We start from the raw sequence: 25,326 nt of genomic DNA, 5'->3' as shown, positions 1-25,326 counted from the left end.
AGTGCTACGTAGAGAAGTTATACCATGTGCAGAGAGAAGTTACGATACACAAAGTACAGTACAAAGGGAAAAACGCGAGGTGAAGAAGAGAGCTCTGGATCACCATGTAAGGCGACATTATAATAACCCTAAAACGCTTTGAAAGAACTATAAAACTTGTGTTTTTGCGACGCAATTCATTCTTTGCGTCTAACTTTACACACGCACACGCACACGCACAGAGAGAGAGAGAGAGAGAGAGAGAGAGAGAGAGAGAGATTGTGCATTCATTTATTTCAAAACATATTTATAGAAATAAACCTAGAGCTCTTTAAAATTTAGGAGCCTTGTGTTTTCTTCAACTCAACTTACAAAACTACACAACCAGCCGGTTGAGCCAAAAGGAATTACATCCTGAGGCCAACAAAATTGAGGTGTGAGAGATGGCTTCAGCCCGCATTGCTCGAAGTTAATCATCTCCGGATGCACAAATGCATGGTCTAAAAGTGATTCCAAGGGACGCATCAACCTTCCACACATGTCCTTGGACGATGAACATAGTACCTGAAATCCTTCTTTCTATACCATGAGTTGCCACCCGAGTAAAAGAAACTATATTTGTCTCATTTGTGCTCACCGTCTCAACTGGGGACTCTCCCAAAGCCGGCTTCAAGGAACCTCTTTGGAGGACAAAATGTTTCCCTCATCAAAATCTTCGAAGGGTGAGGATCCACTAGAAGAATCACTCTCGAATGCAGTGGCCGCCCTTGGCGAGGATGGGAGTGAATCCATCTGTTGTGAGGGTGAACCTTACAAAGACAAGAAAAAGGAAAACAAGGTTCAGTTTCAATGTTAAAAGTCATCCAACAATGCCAGAAAACGAGAAGTTGGACATCCTGAGAATGAACAGGCCAAAGCGCTATGTTATTTTCTACGTCATTGGGGAAGAATAAAAAGGACAAGTGGAAAAAAAAAAAAAAAAGGTGATGAGGTGATTGATCATTTTACAAAAGTGAACAATTTGACAAACCTTTTCTTGAACGATATTTTTTCGTGTGCCGCCTGATAAGTCTCTTAGCTTTAGTTATAGTGAGCTGCCTAGCAAATGGAGAAAACTCAACATCACTTTCACTCCAATCTCCTTGGAAATCATTCTCTGCTTCACCCCTCATGGTTCGCAGTACGAATGCCTTGGCCTTGCGACGTTGAGTATTGAAAAGGCCTCTAACGGAAGTGACAAATCCATCACCTGCTCCATCAGTTGGACGCTTGAGAAAGGTTATTGGATTCTGGTCAGGCTGTCCTGGCTGACCTTCATTATCGCTGAAATTAAGGTCACTCTCGGGGAAAACCGATCCCCTGGGTTCCCTCTGACTATTAGCCTTGTCCTTGAACTTCTTACCCTGAAAAAATTGATTGGAAGAATTTAAAGCAGGTTAGAGATCCTTAACTGATGATGTTTTCTTTATCCCTCATCATGTTAAATTATAGGTCAAGTTTTTGTAACAATTTTCCAGCAGTTAAATTACAATTGTACAGGGAAGAAGTCCCAGTTCATTGATTTTGTATGCATAATCAGTAGGGGTAAATATCAAAAGGTATAAATACAGACCTGCATTCCTGTCACCGACTTCAAGACTCCCCAAATGATATGCTTCTTCACCCGCGAAAAGAGTCTCCGCCAAGTACCAGTGAACTCCACACGGTGAAACGTATCCATGAGCAACTTAAGATCATTTACAACAAATCTAGATCCTTCGTAAGTAACACACAGCTCAACCTGTGAAAATACGATATTAGGCATTCGACACAGAAGGAAAATTAGTGCACTATGAAATGACAGATGATGAAATTGAACCTGGCTTATCTTGATATTGTGAAACTCCATCATCTTTCGAGGCCTAGATCTTTTCTCTTCTTGTGACTTTGTTACCTTCTTTTCTTCATGGGATGACCTGCAAGATCTGATCGCTTTGGGGTCTTTCAATTTATTCTTCAAGGATTCATCTGCTTCAATAGAACCAAGTGGCCCAGTAATGCTTTGTAAGACAAGTTCTGTAGCAACTGATTCTGCCACAGTGTCTTCCCATGATCTGTCAAAGGAAGATGTTCTTCTCAACTCTCGAGTTGGACTACCGACAACTGTTGTCTTTAGGTTTTTCAATTTTGATTCCTGCACAGATGAATCAGGTCAAAGCAAAGGATCATGGAAAGTGTAGTGTAGCTTTAAGATCACGTGGAAGGAAAAAAAAGAAAAAGAAAACAAAAATCTCTAATAACCATTCTAGTATAAAATCAAATGTTGATTTAAAGTACCCGCAATAAAAAAAATATACATCCATTTATCTGTTATAAAGATAATCTAGAAAATAGAAAGCTGCACATACAAATAACAAAAGATCTAGTGATCATATTGTTTCAATAAAAAAATTTCCTAAAACAACCCAAAACAAGTTAAGAAGGAATCTCACTTGCACAGGATCTGCATGAACAGACGAGGATTGACTGGAACCGGGGGCAGCAGCACTTGATTTGGATGAGGCCTCAGACTCTTTATTTGTCAGACTGCTTAATACAGAAATATCAGGGATTAATGAGCCTTTCTTCACACGTTTTGCACCAGCAGTTGTTGAAACCTTCCAAACTTCCTGCATGTGACAATTGAACAACCATTTATTTTTAGCATTCATGACAAATTCCTTATACCTCTGACTATTTCTAGAAGCAGTCACAATCTTGAAATCAGTAACATTTCCAACAGACCTGCCGTCTTTGTGAATCTTGCTCTTCTTCTGGGAATAAATATCCCCACATCATTCTGTACATTGTCTCGGTTAAATGGATCTTGAGAGGATAGATCTCTACCTACAGTATTAAAAAAAAATGTTTAGCTAGGAAATACTGGTTCACCGAGGCAAGATAAACAAACTCAAGCCTGTTTATTACCAGACAGAGAACCTATTACCTGAAACTGTTCAAGAGTAGAATTTCCGTCCTTGGGAGCTCCCTGCTTTGCATCCACACGAAGCAGAACTTTCCTGTTACCAAAGTGTATATCTTTTTGTAAACAATAACAGAAAACATTGAAGGAACTGCCAAATTCTTCATATTTAAAAATGTGCTTAAGAGGTTAGACGGATATATACTTTTAATGCACTGCATTACTAAGTAAAATTTCACCCAACAAGTTATATACAATCATGTTATCATACAGCATATACATAACTAGTTTCTTACTAAGCATATCAGTCCATTGCTATTGTTACATGAGAATGGCTGCATGTATTACAAACTACACATATTTTTCATCAGGAAATATAAACATGTAATAGCATATAAACAATGTCACAACTATGAACTAAATATTCAGGCGAATTTATTTAACTGAACCAAACAGAACGAATTCAAAGACAGAGACATGAAAAAATTTCCAGAACGAAAACCAAAGACAGTGCCTATGGGTATGCTGACCAACGAAAACAAAAAAAAAAAAAACAAAATTATATTACTAAAATTTATTTGCATGATCTAATCTGAGTAACAACTTCTGAAACATTTTATTCAACTGTCGGTGAAAGAAGGAACACATGAATATTATATGGTGGTTCACCCTATACACAAAGAAAAGCAAGCAGATGTTATTGTGTAGAAAGACTAAGGGTGGTAAAAGCAGAGTAATAGAATAAGCTATGCTTCACGCAGGAAAAGGTGCATACTTTCCCCATTCAGGAGGAGGATTCCATGCTGATAAAAGCATATCTGACTTGGCATTTGGCAGGCAGTTTCTGACAACAAAATTTTTTGTCGTAAACTGGGCAACACCAACATCCTTGTAATCCCGGTCAAAGTCATAAATCTATGAGGAGAAAAAAGAATATCATATCAGCTTTTTCCTTGAAAAAATAATGCTTGGAAAACCAAAATAAAAACATCATACAAAGCATACATTTATGAAAGTTAACTGAAGTGAACAAGCAACAATAGAGAAAGAAGTATGACTTCAGATGAAAACGATGTGGGCAAAGAGCATCTTTACTTTTCTTAAAGAAACAATAGGTTCTTAAGGAATACAAAGAAAACAAAGACCAACAGATTACAAGAAAACCACGATGAAAAGCTATAGCCACCTAAGTTATCCTATAGCAGCCTTCCAATGAGCAAACCAGAAGAGAATATTAGATCCCTAAACTCTGATGAAACTGAAGCCCAAAGAGCACAAAAACCTCACCACTCCCAAACTACTTCTACCCCTACCCCCCTAAGAATTGTCAAAAGTCCTCCTGTACGACAAAACAGCTTTCTTTACCCCTCCCACAAGCAACAAGAGTTTCACTGAACAACTAGCAACTCCATCAAGCCTCTTTGAATAATAAAAACCACAAAGAAAATAAGAGCAACATGATCAAGGAATCAGTGGGATGATCGTCCTCAAACAAGTACACCAAACAAAGGAAAGAACGAACTGGATTTGTGTCCTAGCCTAGCATCCTTCATAAACTCCGCACTATACTACAAGGTTCAAACAATAAAGTGAGAAACTGTTCAACTCCAACAAAAACAAGGCAAGCTTATCACCCCTCAACCCCAATACCAAAATAATTTTTGTCATGACTTGCATACCTAGTAGCTCTCTGTACTAACATTATTTTTCTTTCTGCTCCTGGTGTATTAATGTTATTTTAATTAATGTTCTTAAACTAGAACACAAAAACAATTATAGGCTCTCTATGTTTCTAAAACCATATCTCTCTGTGTATGAAATTAATAGATCAGGAAAGGTAAAAACATAAGAAAGCATGCAAAAACTTTCTCCCCATACCCAAAATGGAAAAATTAATTATGTTTTGAAATTCAGAATAGCCAACAGTAGTACACAAACTGGAGGGGATACTGCCTACAAAAGACATACCAAACAACAATATAAGAAGCACATACCTCAGCTTGTACTAAAGAAAGTTGAGGTTCCACCATAAAACCAATTGGCAAAATGGGGAGTGGCCCAACCTCTTATAAGCACATGCAAGGTCCCTCTTCTCTTCAAAGTGGGATTCAATCCCATGAAGAAAGTTGAGGTTCCACCATAAAACCAAATGGCAACATAGGGAGTAGCCCAACTTACTTATAAGCCCATGCAAGGTCCCTCCTCTCATCAATGTGGGATTCATTCTCAACATATACTAGATAGCTCAACACTATTACAAGCTTTTTGTTTTTTGCTAAGAAACCCTATAAAAGTATATTAGCAAAGATGGGGAAAATATGACCTTTTGAAATTCACAAGATCCAAGAGAAGTACACAAACCGTAGGGGATGCTCTCTAGAAAAGACATGTCAATATAAGAAACATATACCTCAGCTTGTTATTAGATATGTCAACTGTAGTACAAGCTTTTTCTTTATTGATAAGAAACCCCACTACAAACATTAAACACATTTAGATAATGTTTATTCTTTATTGAATCTTTATTCCAAGAAAGAAAGTCATGTTAAGCAAGTTTTACGGAGTCACCGCTCAATCTTTCACTAAAAGACAACTAGATTTCAATTCATAGAATATGAAGATGCTCAGTGCTCACCATGTCATTGATCTCAGCCTCGGCAAAAGATTTACCATCAACAAGCATGTTCCAAACCACTTTGTTAATTTGCATAGAAATGCGCATAGCATAGGATGGACTTTTGTTCTTCTCCTTTTCCATCAGTCGTAGCTGGGCAGCCTTATGTAGAGCCATTCTTAATGATGCATATGATGCTTTCCTTGACTTTTTGGAATTCACAAGCTCTCTTTTAAGTCCTTGCACCTGGAAGAAGAAAGTTATGGTTTTCAAAATCTCTCATTATGTACTGAAGAACCAAAAACTAAAACAGCCATACACTTACAAATCATAATCAAAATAAACGAGGTGATAAGAAAAAATTATTTGGACAAAATGAACAGATTCTACTGTTGAAAGAAATCACTTCAGAGTAGCAAGCTTCTGTGCAAAACAACCATAATCTAGTGTTTGAGACTACACTAATCCTTATAAACCTTAGAACTGAAAATTTTGAGTCGGAAACTCATATTTGATGTTTATAGTAAGAAACTGGGAAAATTTTTCTTTAGACTAGCAACAAGTGCAAGAAAAGTATTACTTATTATAAATTACGAGTCAAAGGAGAGAAAGAAAGGGGCACTCCAATCAGGTGGAGATGTTTAAAGGAGACTTTCAAACCATCCACATGAAACTCAAGCCTAGGATCTATATCTAAACAAGTCAGACCCAAAGCACTTAAAATGCGTGGTGTGTTAGAACTAGAAGAATAGAAAACAAAATGTTAGCAAAGGATGACAGATGCCAAGTATTTGTATGAAAATTCTGGCTACAATATCATTCAAGTCTAACACACATGATTGTAGGGTGGCTGATGCCATAATACCTACAAACTGAAAATCATGTTGGACAAAAAAGAATCCCTGCAATGGTGGAACCATTAACCACATGCAGAAGAAAATATGGGATCAAAAAGGCCAAGGATTTCTGAATGCTGGTCACTTAAAAAGTTCTTTTACCATACCGTACTTGCAAATAGGAAATACATTTTAGTAAAACCGAAATGCAGAAGCGCTTTTTTTATTTTCCATTAACTTTAGAGTTTAAACAGTTAAATGTAACGCTACACAAGCAAAAAGACTAGCTTTGACAACTCTTACCAAGTTATACACCTTGGAAATAACTTCACCACAATTTAACACTATAACTGTGACCTAATTAGCAGATACAAGATTACAAGCAGCACCCCCAGACCCCTAAAGAAAACCTATGATAACAGGTACCATATTTTGTCTAGAACTAGTTGTATAGTATATTCCATCTCTTTCTTCTTTATTTTGAGTATCAGGTAACATAAAAATGAAAACCACACAATGCAATGCTTTCACCGACTAAACCACATAATGCAATGCTTTCACTGACTACCACAAAATTCAACAACTTCAGTGCAAAGTTTGTTTCTCACCAGAGTGGATCTTGTACAATTTATCATCCACAAGTCCCCTTCCTTTTCTGGATATAGGTCCCCAGCAGTATCACACCAAAGAGACAGTTTCCTTATGTCACCAAGAATCAATTTCTGCTCCCGCTCTTTCTGCTCAAGGTCCACTTTTGCAAGCTCTACCTCTTCAACACCATCAGGAACAACCTCATCTGCCTCCTCCTCCACATCTTCATCATCTTCACCAGGAAGAGACAGACTACTTTTTCTAGGCCTGAATCAAATGCATCATTCAAATCATCGAATACTTCTATAAAATCACTTGAACAACAACCTTTTCACCAGACGTTTCACATTTAATTTGAGAACTTTATTGGGAAAAGGCCATTGCAGCTGACTAACAAAGTACCAGTATTGAATCTAAATCATACTTATTAAAGTTCAACCAACAACATTTTAATTGCTAACCAACGATGAAACCATAAAGAAGCGGACAAGAAGTCAACCGCAAAGAAAACAGTGAAAATCAAAATGTGAGGGCCAAAGTACAAGAACTCCCTAACTTAAACTCATGAAATTAAATGAAGAAATCCTATGCAATTTTCTAAAATTATTGTCCCATCTTTACTTACATAGTTTTCTAAACTTTTATGACTATTGTTTAGTTTTCTAAACGTTTATGTCTATTGTTTCTTATCCCAAAAATATATACATAATATGGCACAATTCCTAAAGGAGAGAAATCAAATTAGAAAGAAATAGGATGCAAATCCTCACTTGGGAGGCCGTGCAAAGAGAAGATTTGTTAACACATCCAGCATAACCTGAAACTGGCGAGAAGTCATAGTTGCCATAATATTATGGGAATTGAAAGTCAGCTCTTTCAAGGGCTTCACCTACAAGAAAAAGATTCAAATGCAAGGGAAATGCTTAATAAATGTGAACATTCCCACACCAGGCTGGGATAACAGCCTGAATATATAAAGATGATCACTTAGATACGTTATGTATGTTTATATTGTACATATATACATCAGTTTATGCATATAAATATGCATTCAAGCATATATATATGTATATATATATATATATGTATGTATGTATATATGTATGTGTGTATGTATGTATGTGTGTATGTGTGTATGTATGTATGTGTGTATATATGTATGTGTGTATGTATGTATGTGTGTATATATATACATCTCCGATATATCTAAACTATCGAGCAACCAACATATGCGCATAATGAAGAGCCAAATCACCTTTAACTCTGGAGTTCCACCTTTGTGCCTTGTGTACCGGAAGTACATGTCGCAGGGCATAAAAACTCTCTCAAGTAATGCACCAGTACGTTTCACTTTGGGAGAACTTCTACGAATCTTTGGAAGCCACTGCACTCCAGCACCTGGATCAACATCTGTTGGAGCAACATGAGCTTGAACATGTTCCAACATAACAGAAAACTCCATGCGTTTCCATGTCATTTCAGGTTCACATTCAGGAATATTTACATTCCCAGTACCAAGTGCTTGCTCGAGCATCTCAGAGCCAACCTGAAGGACAGAATGAAATGACCTAGCCAAGACACGGCCACTAACAGCAGCAAGCAGAAATCTTCCCTGTATAGCAAAAAGGACAGTTACCCTAAGATGAAATCACATTTTCTTTTCCGTTCTTGCGTACTTCAAACAATTGAAGAGTGCATAATGCATGAGCACATTTACGTCCCAAATTATCTAATCGGGGATCTTATCTGTATATGATCTCATTAAGTAATTTTCAGGAAATTATCATGCTTAAATTTTAAAATTTTTTCTCTGAATAGAAAATATAAATTATGACAAGAGCATAACATGTTCTGTCCATATTAATGTTCTTATTAAATTTTATAGATAGCAAGATTTTTCTGATTTAAAACATTATTGGATAAATATAGATAGTAATAAGAACAATGAAATCATAAGCAACGAAAATTCTAAACTTACATTTGCATCTTCTGAGTGAAGATTAAATTGGGGCTCAATAACATTCACCATGAAATGACGAGTCCCATCCTCCTCAGAATCATTTGTGCCCCTACTATTTGCTGAAATCGTAGGAAACAAATGCCACTTAGCAGATATTTTGGTCTATAAAACAAGTTAATGTCCATGACATTCATCACAATATAGGTAACAATATTTCTTTTCGCAGTCTTTCCTTTTGTTTTTCTTTTCCCTGTAAAAACAAAAAGAAAAACCCAGCAAATCCAAAACTAGACTTCTAAATACTAGTTTAACACATTCCCATATTGGACATAAAAATATAAATAATTCAGATTTCATGGGGTGCCCAACTTACCAACTATAGCAGATGATGAGTTCCCAACTGCAACAGATGGAGAGTTACCAGATGTCACAGATGATGAGTTCCCAACTGCAGCAGATGATGAGTTCTTGGTGGCTGATGATGAGTTTTCAAATTTAACGGGATGTGCTGGGGATGAAAGTGAAACAGAGGTCTCTGCATGCTCGACGGAAGAGGAAGTAACACCATGACTGGCAGTAGAGGGTTTTGAGCTACCATCCTGTTGCATTTCACCACCAGTATGTGCCTGGTTCTCCTCGTGTAGTTTCCTTTGTGCATACTGCCTAGAAGGAGAAGGTTTGGGTGGCTGAAATGCTTTGGATAAACCACCACCAAATGACCAAACAGCATCTCTATTCTCAATATTCCACAGAAGCTTGAGCCCATAAACAAATATGCGCTGACAATTGTCAGCTATTACCACATTGTATCCATCATCATCACTATGATCAGACCGTGCATGCTCATCACTCTCACTCCCATTTTCAAACTCAGACCTCACATATGTCATCTCAAGATTTTTTTTTCCAGCCTCTTGCCAAGCTAATAACCTAGCTGGATCAGCTTTTGGGGCCTGCCTTCTGATTGTGAAATAATCAGACGACAATAGAAATCCATCATCACGATGCTTCTCTGTGCAACTACTCACATAGTTACTTTTCTCATTGGGAACTCTATCCATAGATGCAGATTGTGAATTTTTTATTGTCATTTGAACCACTTTTGCAACGCTAGTGCTTTCTTCTTTATTTAAAAATGCCTTAGGCATATGAAGGTCAAAACCCTGGTAAACAAGATCAAGAGGGTCACGCTTGCATTCGAAAGTAAACTTTTGCTTACCACGACTATAACACATTTCACATTTGAGCCTAGTCATACTGAATGTCAGTCCTTTCGCTGGATCATCATCATCTAGTGGCATATGTTTTAAACAAGTAGGTGCAGCATCAATGCGGAGCATAAATTCTGTCATCACTCTGTCCAATGACAAGTTACCAGATCTAGGAATTCGTGGAACTCCAAAACGAGGCCAACGAGCAAAGGACCGCAATTTGTGGGGAGGTAGATAAGTCATGTTCCAAAACTTCATCAACCATGCTAGATCATGAGCTCCAACATTTATTGTCGGTGAAAGAATGGAAACATTGTCATCTTTATGAGGAGGACCATAAACATTTCCCTCTACATCCCCATTACCCGCCTCAGTAGAAAAAGGGCCTTGCTTTTCATGTGGCGAGGGCCTAAGCATAAATGTCCAGCGAAGGGATAGAGAGGTGGATCTGTATGGATCAAAAATCTTATCACGAGGTCTTCCTTCAGCGGGAAGTGCAAACAAATAATGATTCATGGGATTTCCAGATTCACATTCCCAACTTAATGTAACTTCAACTGTAAAGGCTGGAGCCTCTAGCAATGGACCGGATACACCTTTAGGAAGTTTTAAACCACGATTATTTGCCAAACTCTCCAAACTAGTTGAGAAAATCTTGAAAGCATTTGCTGATACATAAATTCGGCCATCTGACTGCTGAATCTCCACGGAACCAGTTATTGTTTGAAGTTTGTCAAGCTTTTCATAAGGATCGGTAGTTGCAAGTATATTAATTATGGCTTCTGAAAATAATAAGGTGATATTTCCATGGATATAATTTCTCATATCGTCCCACCATGGTAAGCTCTTTTCCTTTTTGGGAGGAATGGGAGGTGGATTAGGGTTCCTAACACATAGATTAGCCCTGCGAAGGGCCACAGTAAAAGCATAACTGACATCAGCAAAAGCAGGTTCATATCCTACCCCAAAGGACACTTCAGCTTTCTGAAAATGTAAGGACAAATCTGTAAATGTTTTCATGGGTGGAGTTGTGCCACTAGCCGAACGAAGCATGTTCACCTTTCTCAATCTCCCAATATAGACTTCTTTGTATACTTGAGGCTGAAAACTTGTTGCCTGATCCAAAGAAATAATTTCCAATTATACAGCATTAGCACACAAGCTTTGCATGTAAGGACATGAAAAAATACATCAAGACCCAAATAATCAATCATGATATACATACAAAGGAAGGTTCGATACGCTTTCAACTATGAATACAGGGTCTGATCACAAAACACAGAAGAATGGTTTTTCATTTTGATAAGAACCTAGGAGTATTCTATCCAGGAAAAGAAAAGGTGAAAGATATTCAGCACCTCTTGATGGATGATATTGCTAGGGTCTCTAGGCAATTATTTGTCGTTAGTTTTCACTCTCTTTTTTTATGGGCCTCCACTGGACCCCATCAAAAAGGTGAAATACAAGCGATGCGTACAAGCAGTCTACAAAAGATATTAAGGCAGCTTATGTGAGCAAATCCAAAGCAAGTGTTTAGACCTAGAATTAAGACAGATCATATGGCATCCCTATTAAAACAATTGGGTCCTTTAAAACATTTGTATCCATAAATGATTCTCCAAAGACAATAATACACAGGCCCCAAAACTAATGAAAGCATAACATAATTGTACGACAATACCAGCTCAGAGTTCGCAATTTCAAGTGTGCCAAAAACGACTCCTATAGGGGGGGGAAATTCCGGACACAATGGAAAATACGTGTTAATACACACCAGCCCATACTTAATTAGCAAGAAAATCATTTTTGTATCTACATCAATCAAAAACCAAACCACAAGCCCTGTTTCTTTATTGTCTTTTAGATTTAAAATGTCTCCTTTTCAGAAAAGGAAAAAAAAAAGGAAAAAGAAATATGCTACTGAAAGAACAGGAATGACCTGGTCATATAAACCCCACAATGTCCTATGAGACTTTTATGTCAGCATTCATACGCGTAGCAATAGAGGCAAGTATTTATTCCTTAATTATCTGAGAAGATGGATGGTATGAAATCAAATAAACTTACAAATCCACTTCACAAACAATATTCTTAGCTCATGATTAAAAGGAGATGCATTGAAAAAAGCTGGGTAATATCTCTGCATTTGACATTTTACAAGATTTAATTGAATGACGTACAACAAGAAATTTACACTGGTACTTGTCCAAAGAGTGGGGACAATATTACTGACTACTTCAAGGTGACCAAGATGAAGATGATATGTTTGCACATTAGCTAGCTATTTTAACTTTTTTGAACCATATAATCACTAATCAGAAATTACAATTTATGACTTGGTGTTTGAACCAGAAAACCACTTTGAATGTGTATGTGTGGGTGTGTATCTGGTATGCTTTGACCCAAAGGATTTGACCAGTCCGCATAGAAGATTAGTTTGAAGATTAGTAAATTTTTACTTAAAAAAAAAAAAGGAGAAAATTAAGCTGGAGGACAAGAGTAATCCTTCTGCTACTTTGTCAAATTATCTGACAAAAGGTCAAGTTTCGCAGCACAGACGTTCAACACTTGCATTTCCAGTTATGGTTATCTTTTTATCATGCTAGGCCTGGCCAACAGAAAATAATTGGAAAAAAACAATGTTCCTGTATTCAAGAGGTGTCTAAGGATTTTCTTCCTTTTAATATTTTTCCCCTCAAAAATAGCATCTGACAAAGCAAATTTACATATGCTAAACCTAAGAAATCAAAAGAATGGTAACAAACGGAACATGTCACTTTGCAACTTACCTGCTGTGCAAGCACAAGACGACCTTCACATTTACCCAAAGTACCACACAAAAGAGGAGATGCATAATCACGTAGCTGAACGACAACAGAACCTGCTTGCAAGAGAATATTACTCCCATATAGTCGAGAAAATGGTATATCATTTTCACGACAAACTGGATCTAGCGTCTTTATGACCTTTATCATCCCATCATCTCCACCATCAATCATTGTCAAGGTTACATCTAAGTCCCTTGCTGTTATGGAAAGAAGAGAAGTCCTGGCAGTGCTTGGCTTAAAACCAGCCTGAAACCCTTCCCTACAGGCACCTGAACCTTCAGAAGGTGCTAGATTTTTGCAAGCCTTGTAATACGATTTGAATGATTGCTTATACATTTCTCCTTGCATCTTGCTAACTGCTGATGGATCTTGTAAATCAATCTCAACTCCATTAAAGCAAGTTTTTCTTGCTTGAGTAGAATCGACTGTTTCAGTGGTTTTAGGAATCTGGTTGGCTTTGGAAACAAATTCATCAAGAAACTTCAACCTAACAGCTAACTCAGATGCCTCATTCTTCATCAGCCAATAGTGTTCATCAAGCCAACCTTGCAGCGGTTCTTCTTCAATATCAGCAGTTAACTTTCTTATGCCAAACTTTAAACAGCCAAATTTCATTGAACTAGGCTTCTTAGGTTTTGAGGTATCTTTCTTCGTGGGAAAGATGAGACTAGTTCTAGCAGCACTTACAAGCTTCAAAGCGCGCAACATTTCTTCAATAGAATCATCAATGGCACGCAATTGTAACCTATATGGCAAGCAAATATGAACATCAAGGCCTTGAATTACCCAATCCCATGTTGTAGCTACAGGTGTTTTTGCATCAGAAGGGCTTGAAGCACTAGGAATACGTGAAATTTGCATCCGGCTACTTTTTAATACTCTGGACCCGTTAAAACTAAGCATAAGCCCTTCAAGAAGTACACCTATAAGTGCATTCTCAGAAAAAATTGATTGTATCTGAACCATTGCATCAACCCCATCACCAGCCTCAGCAAATATGGACAGCATTTCCACATCGACAGCAAAAATTGATTCCCTCTTCTTGGGCTTGTCTAAATTCACTGGTTCTGGAATGACTTCTTTTTTCTGTTCAGAACCTCTCATGCCAGGGGCATCTTCATTAACATGTCCCTGAAGCTTCTGATTATGTACAAGTAACTTCAACTGTAGTCCAAGTTCAACTAGTGAAATTTGTACATCAGGTTCCCACCTAACTGTAATATCAGTAGCACTGAAAAGAGAGCACACAGCAACCTCTTTCAGACCACCAGAACGCCGTACAAATTTGGCATTCTGGATGTCAAACAAAGCCACTTTCATTTTTGGCTTATCTTCCTCCAAGTGGTCCTGATATATAGATCTGGCTCTTTCAAGTTCAATCTGTGTGGATTGTTTGTCTTTGTTCATGCACAAACTTAAATGGAAGATGTCAAGAGAAATGGAATACCTCAATTTCTTGAGTTCAACAGATGTTGTGGACATTACGTCTGCAACCCGGGGTGTGCCATCATCTGAAGTACTTATTACAACTCGACCACCTTGTGATCCATAGTTTACACGCTTAGGATCTGCAACAACAGTATTTTCTAAGCCGGCCTCACCACAAAATTTCACAGAACATCTTTCAAGATTTAACTTCAATAGCCGAGTCCCTTTCCCTGATGATTTGGACGGACGCCCTCGGCTTTGTGATGCTCTTCTTTCAGAAGAAGACAAAGTTTTCAAAAGTGATTGAAAAGACATTGCAGTTGATATAAGCGACTCAACATGCTTGAATGTAAAAAACACACCCATACCAGTCACATCAACAGAAAAAACCAATTTATATATCGGAGCATCTTCAGATGGTTCCATGTCCTTCTTGCCCCAGTCCAAACTAACCTTTGCAACATTAATCATAGAACCCGAATTTGATTCTACGCCAAAACGGTTGTCTTTCAAGCATTCTTGGTATTCATCTGCCATGTGCAAATTTAGCTCGCCAAGTTCCATATGTACAGTGGTTCCGGTATTTGATATGTTATTCGTGAATACGTGTGAAGATTGAGAGCAACCCTACACCAGAAACTCAAACATTATGACTTGCAATTCATAATTTTATTTTTGAACTAAAAAAAGATAAACGAGAATAGGAATACATGATTAATGACAGACAAAGAAGCTGAAGCTAGAGAAGAGCAAGAGAGACAATGACTACTTCACTGGAAAGTGAAAATTAGATTGTCAATCATCAAAAAAGAGTAGTGCACTTGGCAGAGAATGGTGCTACAACGTTGTTTTCTTTGATCTTAATACAATTTTTTGTTAATCAAACAAAAGATCCTACTATGTATGACCTGCTGAGGGGTTTTAATATACACCTCACTTTTACTCATTTTAAAAGAACTAGAACAAAAACTACACTGGATTTTTCCAATGGCAAATGGATAGTTTCATATCCTTTCACCTATGAGTTCGCCATGTGCAGAAAATGATATTCAAGCAAGGAAAAGAAGAGCCTTAAAAACTCTGCAAAATATCAGGAAATCCTATTAATACCCCATTTGCTTACTTACACCTCTCATCTCCTTTAACAAATTAAAGATTTGCTCGATATACCAACCTAATCCCAACAGCCCCCAATTTAAAGGAAATAAAATACCTGATCCTTTTGGATTAGATCATGCCCCTAGGGCTAAATTTCTGGCTTCCCCTTGTGCTTCCTTGCCAAAGCACGTAAGGGATGTTTCTTTTAGTTTGATCCATGTGTATTGGTCTGACATTTTAGTCTAAGCGGGTCTATTTTCTCCAAGTCCGGTGTGGTGTTTTAGGATGTTCGAAAACCACTGCTTCTTAAGCATTTGTTTCCAACAGTCTTTTCATCTTATTTTGTATTTCTCCTTTGCCTCTTCAATAAAAACATTTGGATTCTTGTCAAACAAATAGCTACAACACCCTTTTACTCACTAACCAGCCTATGTAAACTTTTTACTCATTATATCCCTCATAACTCTCAAGACTCTTAACTCTGAGGACGTGAAAGCAACTGCTGCTAAGGTCCAATGACAACCCACAGCGTCATGAGACCTGCTCACCCACTTCCACATAACCACACATCTAAGCTTTTGGAAGCACCTTTTTGAATTTCATCTTCAGCGAAGATCTAGGATGAATCTTAAATCTAAGCTCATTTGTTATTTCTGTAACCATTTTCATACTTTCCATTGCTTCATGGTTTTTTTTGGCCTTTTCCTGTTATGATTTATGTTGGAAAACATAGTGGGTGTGTGATTTAATGGATTTGCAGTTATCAAACATCAGTGGGTAGGGTAAACATCAAACACCCCTCCATGATCCTTTTACAGAGTGGAAACTAATAACTCGGGTATGTGAACAAATAGGGAAATATTAATAGAATTTATCGTAAATGATAATTTAGGAAAGGTAGAATCTAGAATGCACTTACATGAATTCACTGCCACTTTAATCACCTGTTTGGTGCCCACAGATTTTCCGCAAAATGTCTAATAAAATCACTCATACTTATGGGAGTGCTGTTTAAGCATCTCTCCCACCAAATCCTTACGCAGTCATCATAACTGGGAAAGAAACCATTGCGCATCACACACACCCTAATCACATAATATGAACCTATGAGGAATGGAGATGTGGCAAAGTGTATCAGGATTGCTAATTTGCTACTTTGAACTTTCTTATGGTTTGATACATTCCCCATTTTATATTGTCTTTCTTATGGTAAAATTTGCATAAAATGCTTGATAATATATAACTCAATTTGGCAAACATACATGCCCTTCAGAGTTTGTTGTTCCTAGTTGGCTCTATAAATTTCACGTTAGATAATTATATAACGGAGGAAAAAAAACTGATATAGCACAAGAAAATTTCACACGTACAAAGTTACGTAGATGCACAGAACAGAATATCTTACTCTTTATACTTTCCTGATTTTTATAACTAATTTTGCATCACTGATTTCGTTCTCTATATGGCTTGCATATATGGGTAATAACAAAAACACATAAAACGATCAGTTGTTCAGTGTAACCTAAAACAATATGATAGTGTTAATAGATAGTCGTATCACTTACATGATACAATGGCAACCCACTGATACTATAAACCACAATAGTCATCTCAGGGGCTGAAACGGTACATGTCCACATGATGGCTTTGTTATCATCGGTTGGTGGTGACTTGTCAAGAGTGGAAGTTTCCTCTCGAAGCACCATTCGTTTCTTTTTTGAGAAGTGGAGGCGCAACCATGGCTGTAATCTATTTGTTATAACATTGCATTGTGTACCTCCGAGCTTTACATCCATTTCAGCTCTAACAGGCGAGGTTAGCTGAAAAGTAAAGAGCTCCAAGTCAATAAAATGACCAAAAATGCAGTGCCTGTTTCTAATGAAATATTACCTGGGAAATTTCAGATTTGTTTCTTTTCAAAAAAAAAATTATTGCATGGGAAATTCCAGATTTGTTGGAATGGACTGTAGCAGTGGCACGTGGATCTTATCATGTCTTGCTTTGTGAAACATTTTTTTTCTTTTATTTAGAGACTATAATCTCAGTTTCTTTCCTTATTTTCATCATATAAATACATTCCATGTTATACATACAAAGGATTACTAGTACATATAAACCGCAAACCTTCAGTGAAAAACCAGAGTCAAATAATCCTTGTATAGTGCTAAATCAACGATCCATCAATATATTCAGTATCAAAATTACATACACATGATTATATGTTTAATTGGACAACATTTATCCAATGCATGCAAGAAGTATAAAACATATGCAGAAGGACGAGTATTAACTTTTAAGTACAAAGGTTGCACAACTTAAACTGAAAAAAATCACCTGTACTGGAATGTAAAAGAATGATACAACATCAACTTTCAGTATCTCCAAAACAGAAGTGCCAGCTTCTCTAAGCAACTGAAACATAATGTTGAAAATCATCATCAAGAAGAGGCCAATAGACAATGAACGTGAAAAGTAAAACACTAAAATCATTTTAACAGCATCGAAGTTAAATTCATACATGAATCTCACTGAAATCCAATTGAACATCAAGGCGTGTAGTCTCCCCCACATCTTCACTGGATTGTGATTTGATGCTTTTTAATTGGATGCCCATGATGTTATTCTCAACAGAAAAATCATATTCCCGATGCACAAACCTCACGTCAAGTTTTGGTAAACTGAAGGAAACCTAGCAAAGAAGTAAAACATTAATTCTTATAAGGAACACAAATTTTATAAAAGAGAAGTTACACAAGCAGATATCAGACGTTGCATGATGAAAGCACATAAACAAGAACAAGGGCAAATGCTAATGCGACGCTGCCCTAAATCAAAGGGTGTTTTAGTCTTTTAGTCTCTAGGGTTTTATTATTCTAATATCAAGGGTTTTCGTCTTCTGATTTCCTACTTTTATAAGGATTAGGATTATTTCCAGTTTGATTAGAATTACTTTCTTATTCTATTCTGAATTAGGATTTCTTTCCTAGAACAAGTTTACTTTTCTATTTCCTTTAGGTTTAAGACTTTATAAATATCCCTTGTAATTCAGTTTAACAAACAATGAAGAGTTGATGAATAGAAAAGCTTTGTCTTCCAGATATTGAAATTCTAGTCCTGCGATGGGATTATTTTGGTGAGATGCCAAAATTCTTGGTGAGAGGCCAAGAACGGGTGTGATGCCCCTGGAGTGATTTCAGTTATCCCTTCTTCTTGTTTTAATTTAAGTTTTCTATGTTAATTTTTTTTTTTTTTTTAAGTTTTCTATGATTTCACATCAGCTAAACAATCTATATTCCGCTACCCTACTCTGTCCTACATCAGATGCATTACAACATGTCAATTGTAAACAATTGCATGATACTTAATATGATTTAAGAGGTTGACTTGGAAAATGAACTGCTAATATCATCACATTCAGTACAACAACCCTGAGTAATAGATATAGGGTAGAAAGATGCAAGAGAAGCTGTCAGATAGAAACCATATGAAAATCAATGGCACCATTAGAATCAAGTGTCCAGCAAAACAGCACATAAAATATACGTTGGTCAGAGCTTTCAAATAATCTATACCCCACTCAATCTACTTCAAAATACGCATTAAAAATTCATGACTCCTCTACCCTTATGATTCTTCTGGACAGGGAAGGATATCCTCAAACTTTTGGCACCAATTTAAAGATATTCCAACAACTAATTCTTCGAAAATCTGATAATACAGCTTGACGCTCAACAAAAAGAAAACGGCATAGGAAAAATATGACAAACTGAGAAAGGGGGGTGTTGGAGAGATCATGTTGAAAGCCATATTAATTGACAAACCTTTTCTGGAAATAGAGAGGTGTACTTTGAGAGTGCAACAATCATTTGTTGTTTTTTGTGTGGCTTTTTAGAAGCAACAGAATCAGTAGTGGACCCTAGAACGTTATCAGGTTGAGAAGAAGTTTGTGATGAACTTTTGCTTTTTGAAAGCATCTCCTCATTTAGGTTCACAGTAATCTCTCCACAGGCAATGTCCACACTCTTTATCATTACACCGACTTCCCTACGGCCAAATCAAGTGAATGAAAAGATATTAGCTGGTGTACTTTGCCTTAGCATTGGAAATTTGAAAAAAATAATAATAATAATCTAATGATAGAAGAGACAACAAAAAGTTACATAATAATGAAAGTCTCATTCTAAAGAAATAAAATTGAAGCCACATTTAAAAGCAATTAACTATGCTTTTGCATCTACAGAAAAACATATTTCTCCAAAGCAAATACCTATCGTGACCAAATTCACAAGAGAGGATGAAATCTTCACAAATAAAAAGAGCAGATGCCCTTTCCATCATGGAAGATGATGATTGGCATGCAGAAATGGACCCTCCAGCGGAAAAATTGGATAACTGGTCATAACTAACCCGTGGGTCACTCCTCAGAACAACAATAGGCGATATCTGTAGCTTAACAATAAGATTTTGCTTGGATGCACCATCTTTAGATATGTCCACTTTCAGTTCCTTCACTTCTACGGATGCTTTGGGCATCTGTCACATGTCAAAAAATGTAACGAAAAGATAAAGTCCATTGCACGAAAGACACAATTGAAAAATGAAATGAAAAGATTACCAGTTAACGAAAAAGTTAAAAAGTACAGCCTCTTGAACTTGATTATTTTCCAACCTAACATTTATACACTATCAGATTCACCCTTTTTTCTTGTCGATGACACAAAATAAAGGTTGTCCAACTTATTGGAATAAACTCTGGGTCGCCTGCACAAAGCCTCACAACTATAGGGGTACCCAATCTCCAGAGGACAAACTGGTAAACAAACTTAATGGTACATATATAGTGAACCCTCCATCAACAAGTCCGTCAGACCAAGTGGGTCCGTTAAATTCTTATGTAGCAAACCTGTCCTATGTTCTTTATTAATCGGACTCCGATAGTGTGCCATGCATATAAAATGCCACATGAAACACCAAAACAAAAGAAAAATAGTAAAAAAAAATTGAAATTTCAAAAGATGAAAATTAAATTAAAAAATAACATAAAAATCCAGAAAGAAGAAACCTCCTCTTTAACATTCTCTCCCTCCTTCTCTACCATCTCTCTCTCCAACAGCTGCAAGTGGTGAGAGGGAGAAAGTAAGGGCAGAGAGTGTTCAAGAGAGGGAGGCTTGTTCTTCCTTTTTATTTTTTGTTTTGTTTTCTACCTTATTTTTTCCACATCACATCAGTAAACAGTAAATACACATGGTACACTCCAGATAATCATTAAAAATGAGACCCACATTCATACTGAGGGACTGGTTGACTATATTTTCTTACCAGATTGTGATCCTGTACCAACTTGAAATCAACACTATAGTTTGAGGGGGAGGGAGTTATGTAGTTTAATATATTTTCTTATTTTAAAAGAAACAGTGTTGCATATTCTTTCCACTTATTTCAGATGAGTTAACCTTGAACCAGTTTTATTCTTCAAATGGCAACTACAAATATCGTTCAAAAAGTTATTTCATGAACAAACTTCTACACACCAAGAACGAGTAAAGCAAACAGAAGGTATTTTACAGATAAAAAGGGATAAAAATATTAGTACAATGCTGCATACCTTCAAAACCAAATCTGTGATGGAAACCGACAAATATCTTGCAATATTAGCCACAACCATCCACTTTCCCCGGCCTGAATTGACCTTTGTCGTACGAGGTCTTCGAGGTTTAGCCCTTGATGTACTTCTACTCGAAGGCCTCATCACAACTTCTAAGTCACATATTAACACTTGCAGCTTAGGGTCTTTAGAAATCAAACCAAAAAGTTTGACCAAGGACTGACGTAAACTGAGTTTAATTTCACCGACAGAAACAGATTCAACAGCGCCCTGCAAAAATTACCATAGTCATAAAAAGAAGAATGTCAACATCTAAAAGGCACTAATCTGCTGACCAAACAAAAAATTCCTAAGCGTTGACAATCATCCACACAAAATGCCAAATAGTATATGGAGGGCCAATGCAGGGTGTTGAGAATATCGCGTTTAAGAATGGGAAAAACAAGAACAAACTCCGGAATCGAAAAACAAATAACCAAGATAAATAACACCAAGAATTTACGTGGTTCGGCAATATGTGCCTACGTCCACGGGACAGCAACAACAATCTTTCACTATATCAATAATGAGTACAACCAATAATCTTGCCAAATCTCTAGAACTAGGACTTGACGAAAAACCTGAAAGAACAAGAACAAGAAATACACTATCTCTTTTCTTTTCTCTCACACGCACTTCACAATATTCTCTCACTCTAATCCCTTGAGTGGTATACAATTTATTGTTTTGCTCCGTCCTCAAAACTAGTACAATAGTCCCCTTATATAGACATAATAAAGGTCTTCTTCAATAAGGATTACTAATACTAATTGGAATCTAGTTATGAATCCTTCTCCAATTGAGAAAACAACTCCAATTGGGAAAACAACTCCAATTGGGAAAACAATTTAATCCTAAGACTATAATTCCTTATAGATGTAGGACAACTTATCATGGGCTGGAAAAAACCCAACACAGGGTAAGAGTGATCCCTTCATTTTCTTTTAGGTAGACTATGATCCACTCTAGATGAGTGTAGTAATCAAAGTTGTATACCAAACTAAGGACTAGATCTACAATTAAACAGATATACAAACACCACAAACACACACACACACTTGCTTTGTAAACAGCTGCTAAGCTCTGTTTAAAAACCTCAAAACCATCCTGAAAAGAGAAAATATCACAAAGAACTTCCCATTTGGACTGATAGCCTCAATTAGAAACTCCATTTGAAATGAATAAAGTATGAAGCACTCAAGGAACCGCATGCCTCATGAACAGTTGTGATTATATGGAATTACTAGATTTAATACGCTAAGTTGTATTTAGTCGTTTGGATGTGCTTTTAAAATGACTGAAAGCGTTTTTGGTGAAAATGTTTTTAGAACCAATCCTTAGTAAAAATGCAAGTAAATCCTGGAAAAGCACTTTAAGTGCTTTCTGCAAGAATTTGGAATCCAAAAACATTTTCTCTAAAAGCACTTTTAGTCATTTTAAAAGCACATCCAAACGAGTCCTAAAACAGGCAATCTATTTTTATGGAATTACTAATTAAAACATGCAATCATTTTTCCATTAGTAATTATTGTGAAGTCACGCTAAGATAGGTCTCACATTACTTTCATTAGTTTTCAACTTAAAATAAGGAACAAGAAAAACCCCTTTACTCAGCCTAGTCAAGATAAATCAACTGAGCCACTGAAGAAAAAGTGAAAACCTTTTTGAACTCCACCACGAGATCCCTTATACACTTCCATCCGCCAAACCGGAACCTGATAGAAGCTCCCACTACGCGGCTCAAAATCCAAGCCAGCAACCTTGAAGCAAATCAGCAAAAGATGCTTAGTGCAAAAACTTGGCAACAAAAACCTACTAAATCATTTCAAGCCCAGAGAAAGAATGAAAAAGTTTATCCAATCCCCATGCACTAGTAATAATGAAAGAGTCCTTCTATTTGAACCCATAAAATAACTCAGTTTAATAACTGATGCAATTATCATCGCCCCGGTCAGTCCTTTGTTCTTTATTTCAATTTTCAAGTAAGTTCTAGAGCGATGCCTTTCTGTATACCGTTCAAAACTTCCAACTAATACACCTACACTACACATACGCAGACACCCACCATAATCACACCCACATTGTCTTCACTGGTTTCCAAGGCTGCTAAAATTGTCCCAGCATTGCAAATTCGATATCTCAGGCACGCCCAGATGACAAATTTCGTTTCCAAAACTACCAAAATTCTTAAATTTATCCCATTTCTAATTCCGCAGGCAGTGCAATTGGCATCAAAACTGAATTGCACCAACAAAATTAATAAAAAAAAAAAAAAACCAACCAAAAATCCGAGTTCGATGCATTCACATGCCATACATACATACACATATACATGTTATATGAATGGGTCGTGAAGGTGGGAAAACGAGGGACGTACATGAAGAGGAGCCATAATGTGATACAAATAACCAAGAAACAGAAGAGGAAATTGACGGACGAAGCTGCCATTGTCGTCTGCCGCCTTCGAAATTGACGATGAAATGAATTTCAGGAAACTGCTGCAGAGAATCGAAAGGGGGAAAGCATTCTGCGCTCATAACTTGATCATGTGATCAAAACCCTAATGGAAAATTAAAGGGGAACGCAGCGACTGACTCAGTCTTCCTTCTTCCCTTCCGTCGCGATCGCTTTGTAATTTTTGTACGAGAGAGAAACATCGGAGGCAGAGCAGATCCGATCCGCGAGGCAGACAGTGGGGGAGAGAGAGCGTGGGAAAGGGCGGGATCAGGTGCGGCGAGTGTACGGACAAGTGTTCTTCTGGAGTGCGCGCGCGCGAGTATTGTTGTTTTAAGGGTAAAATGACGAACGTGTCCTTTGGAGTTTGGGATGGGTGAAACAAGTCAAAGCACATTTTTGACGTCATTGAATGACCCGCGACGGAATGCTATGAACTTCCCTCTAAAATATTGGGGGTTGCTTTAACTTACGGATGCATTTTTCCTCAAATATTGAACTTTTAAAAAAATATATATATAGGAAGTATTCCACCAAACGTCGGTGACAAACTAAACATGCAGCTCCTGTTACACATGAGAGGATAGTGTACATTTGATCCCTAGATCAAATTCTATGCAAAAGCAAAGCCTCCTAATTGATTGGACCGTATGTGCAATGATATACTTCACAAGCGACGTTTCTAGTTCTAGTCCAGAATGATCAACTACGCCAAGAAAAACAATAGAAAAATTATTTGACTCCTTCATGCATTATCTTCAAATTTACCTTCTATTCCCCCCCCCCCCTCCCCCATTTCATTCCAACCCTTGTGCCAAAATGGGGTTATGTGTTAAAACTCAAAAAGTGGGTAAATTCCAACCAAGATTTAGGCCAAGGTTAGTGGTGTGCCTCACATGTGAGAGTACAAAAAAAGAGTTGAAGCCCAAACGCCAGGCAAAGACGCGTGCACACTCGGTACATGCCAAGCACAGTAGGCGCCTTGACCCCATCCATGTGGGCTTGTCACCCACTTGTCCAGAAGCAATAATAAGCCTAATGGCTTTTTTTTGATCATATGGCCATGATTTAAATGGGCAATTGGTTGATCCAACGGTCCATGTTCAATTTTCTTTTTCTTTTTTTTTATGTTTATATATTTATTGATCCAAAAGCTGAGATCGAATATAATCAAATGTAACGGTAAAAGAAATTTTACAACCCACATTTAAATTCAACCGCTAAAATAATTAAAAAAAATATTTAACTCAAAATTCACCCATAAATTCTATAAATATCGAAGTATTTGTTCAAACATCTACACAAAAATCACTTTTCTCCTACAATTCTTCCAATTTTTCTTTCTACCATCTTCCAAAACCATTTCTTCCCATTTCCAAAATTTTCAAGATGGCAAAACATCATATTAGAGGTCATAATTGGTCCCTTGAGGAAGATGTTGTTTTGTGTTTGGCATGAGTTTCTATTAGCAAAAATGGTGCCATTGGCACGAATCAAAATAAAAGGTTTTGTGGGCTAAAATAGTTGATAAGTTCAATGAGAACTCTAATGCCAGCTGAAAAGAAGTTGGTAGTGTTTACGATAGATGGAATGTTATCAATAAAGCGTGCACTTTATGGAATGGAAGCTTAGAGAGCCGTGATTAACATGGCTAGTGGAATGAGCGTCATAGAAGTGGTGAGTTTCTCTGTTAATATTTTATTTGTCATGTACATAGTCTTATTTTGCAACTAATTGTATTT

General features: G+C 37.0%; 1 protein-coding gene across 2 annotated transcripts; it reads right to left on the bottom strand.

The window, feature by feature from the left end:
* Positions 1-269: 269 nt before the first annotated feature.
* LOC137708664 (protein SABRE) lies at positions 270-23,888 on the bottom strand. Of its 2 annotated transcripts, none has more exons than XM_068447789.2 (23): positions 23,508-23,888; positions 22,791-22,890; positions 21,092-21,361; positions 19,754-20,019; positions 19,308-19,530; positions 18,005-18,175; positions 17,821-17,898; positions 17,052-17,306; positions 12,922-15,015; positions 9,295-11,248; positions 8,940-9,040; positions 8,217-8,573; positions 7,732-7,850; positions 6,979-7,228; positions 5,556-5,780; positions 3,696-3,835; positions 2,945-3,017; positions 2,743-2,844; positions 2,451-2,627; positions 1,838-2,152; positions 1,592-1,759; positions 1,010-1,382; positions 270-788 (listed from the first exon to the last, which is right to left on the bottom strand). In XM_068447789.2, exons 1-23 carry the CDS (start codon positions 23,576-23,578, stop codon positions 649-651), a joined length of 8,022 nt encoding a protein of 2,673 aa, XP_068303890.2. In that variant the 5' UTR covers positions 23,579-23,888; the 3' UTR covers positions 270-648. The 2 variants fall into 2 exon arrangements, with proteins under 2 accessions (XP_068303890.2, XP_068303897.2); XM_068447796.2 differs by having other exon boundaries at positions 19,308-19,525; positions 23,508-23,774.
* Positions 23,889-25,326: the final 1,438 nt, after the last annotated feature.

This window comes from Pyrus communis, chromosome 15 (assembly GCF_041283825.1).
Source record: "Pyrus communis isolate YQ-2024b chromosome 15, ASM4128382v1, whole genome shotgun sequence".
In the NCBI taxonomy this organism is placed as follows: Eukaryota; Viridiplantae; Streptophyta; class Magnoliopsida; order Rosales; family Rosaceae; genus Pyrus; species Pyrus communis.
Note: the sequence above shows the minus strand (reverse complement) of the source record. Positions and strands in the feature narration are given on the sequence as shown.

Coding starts and splice junctions, on each gene's coding strand:
- LOC137708664 (XM_068447789.2), bottom strand. CDS start 23,578: ATGGCAGCTTCGTCCGTCAATTTCCTCTTCTGTTTCTTGGTTATTTGT. Junction 17,307..17,820: donor TCTTTTACATTCCAGTACAG/GTGATTTTTTTC, acceptor TTTACTTTTCAG/CTAACCTCGCCTGTTAGAGC. Junction 7,851..8,216: donor GTGGAACTCCAGAGTTAAAG/GTGATTTGGCTC, acceptor TTTTTCTTGTAG/GTGAAGCCCTTGAAAGAGCT.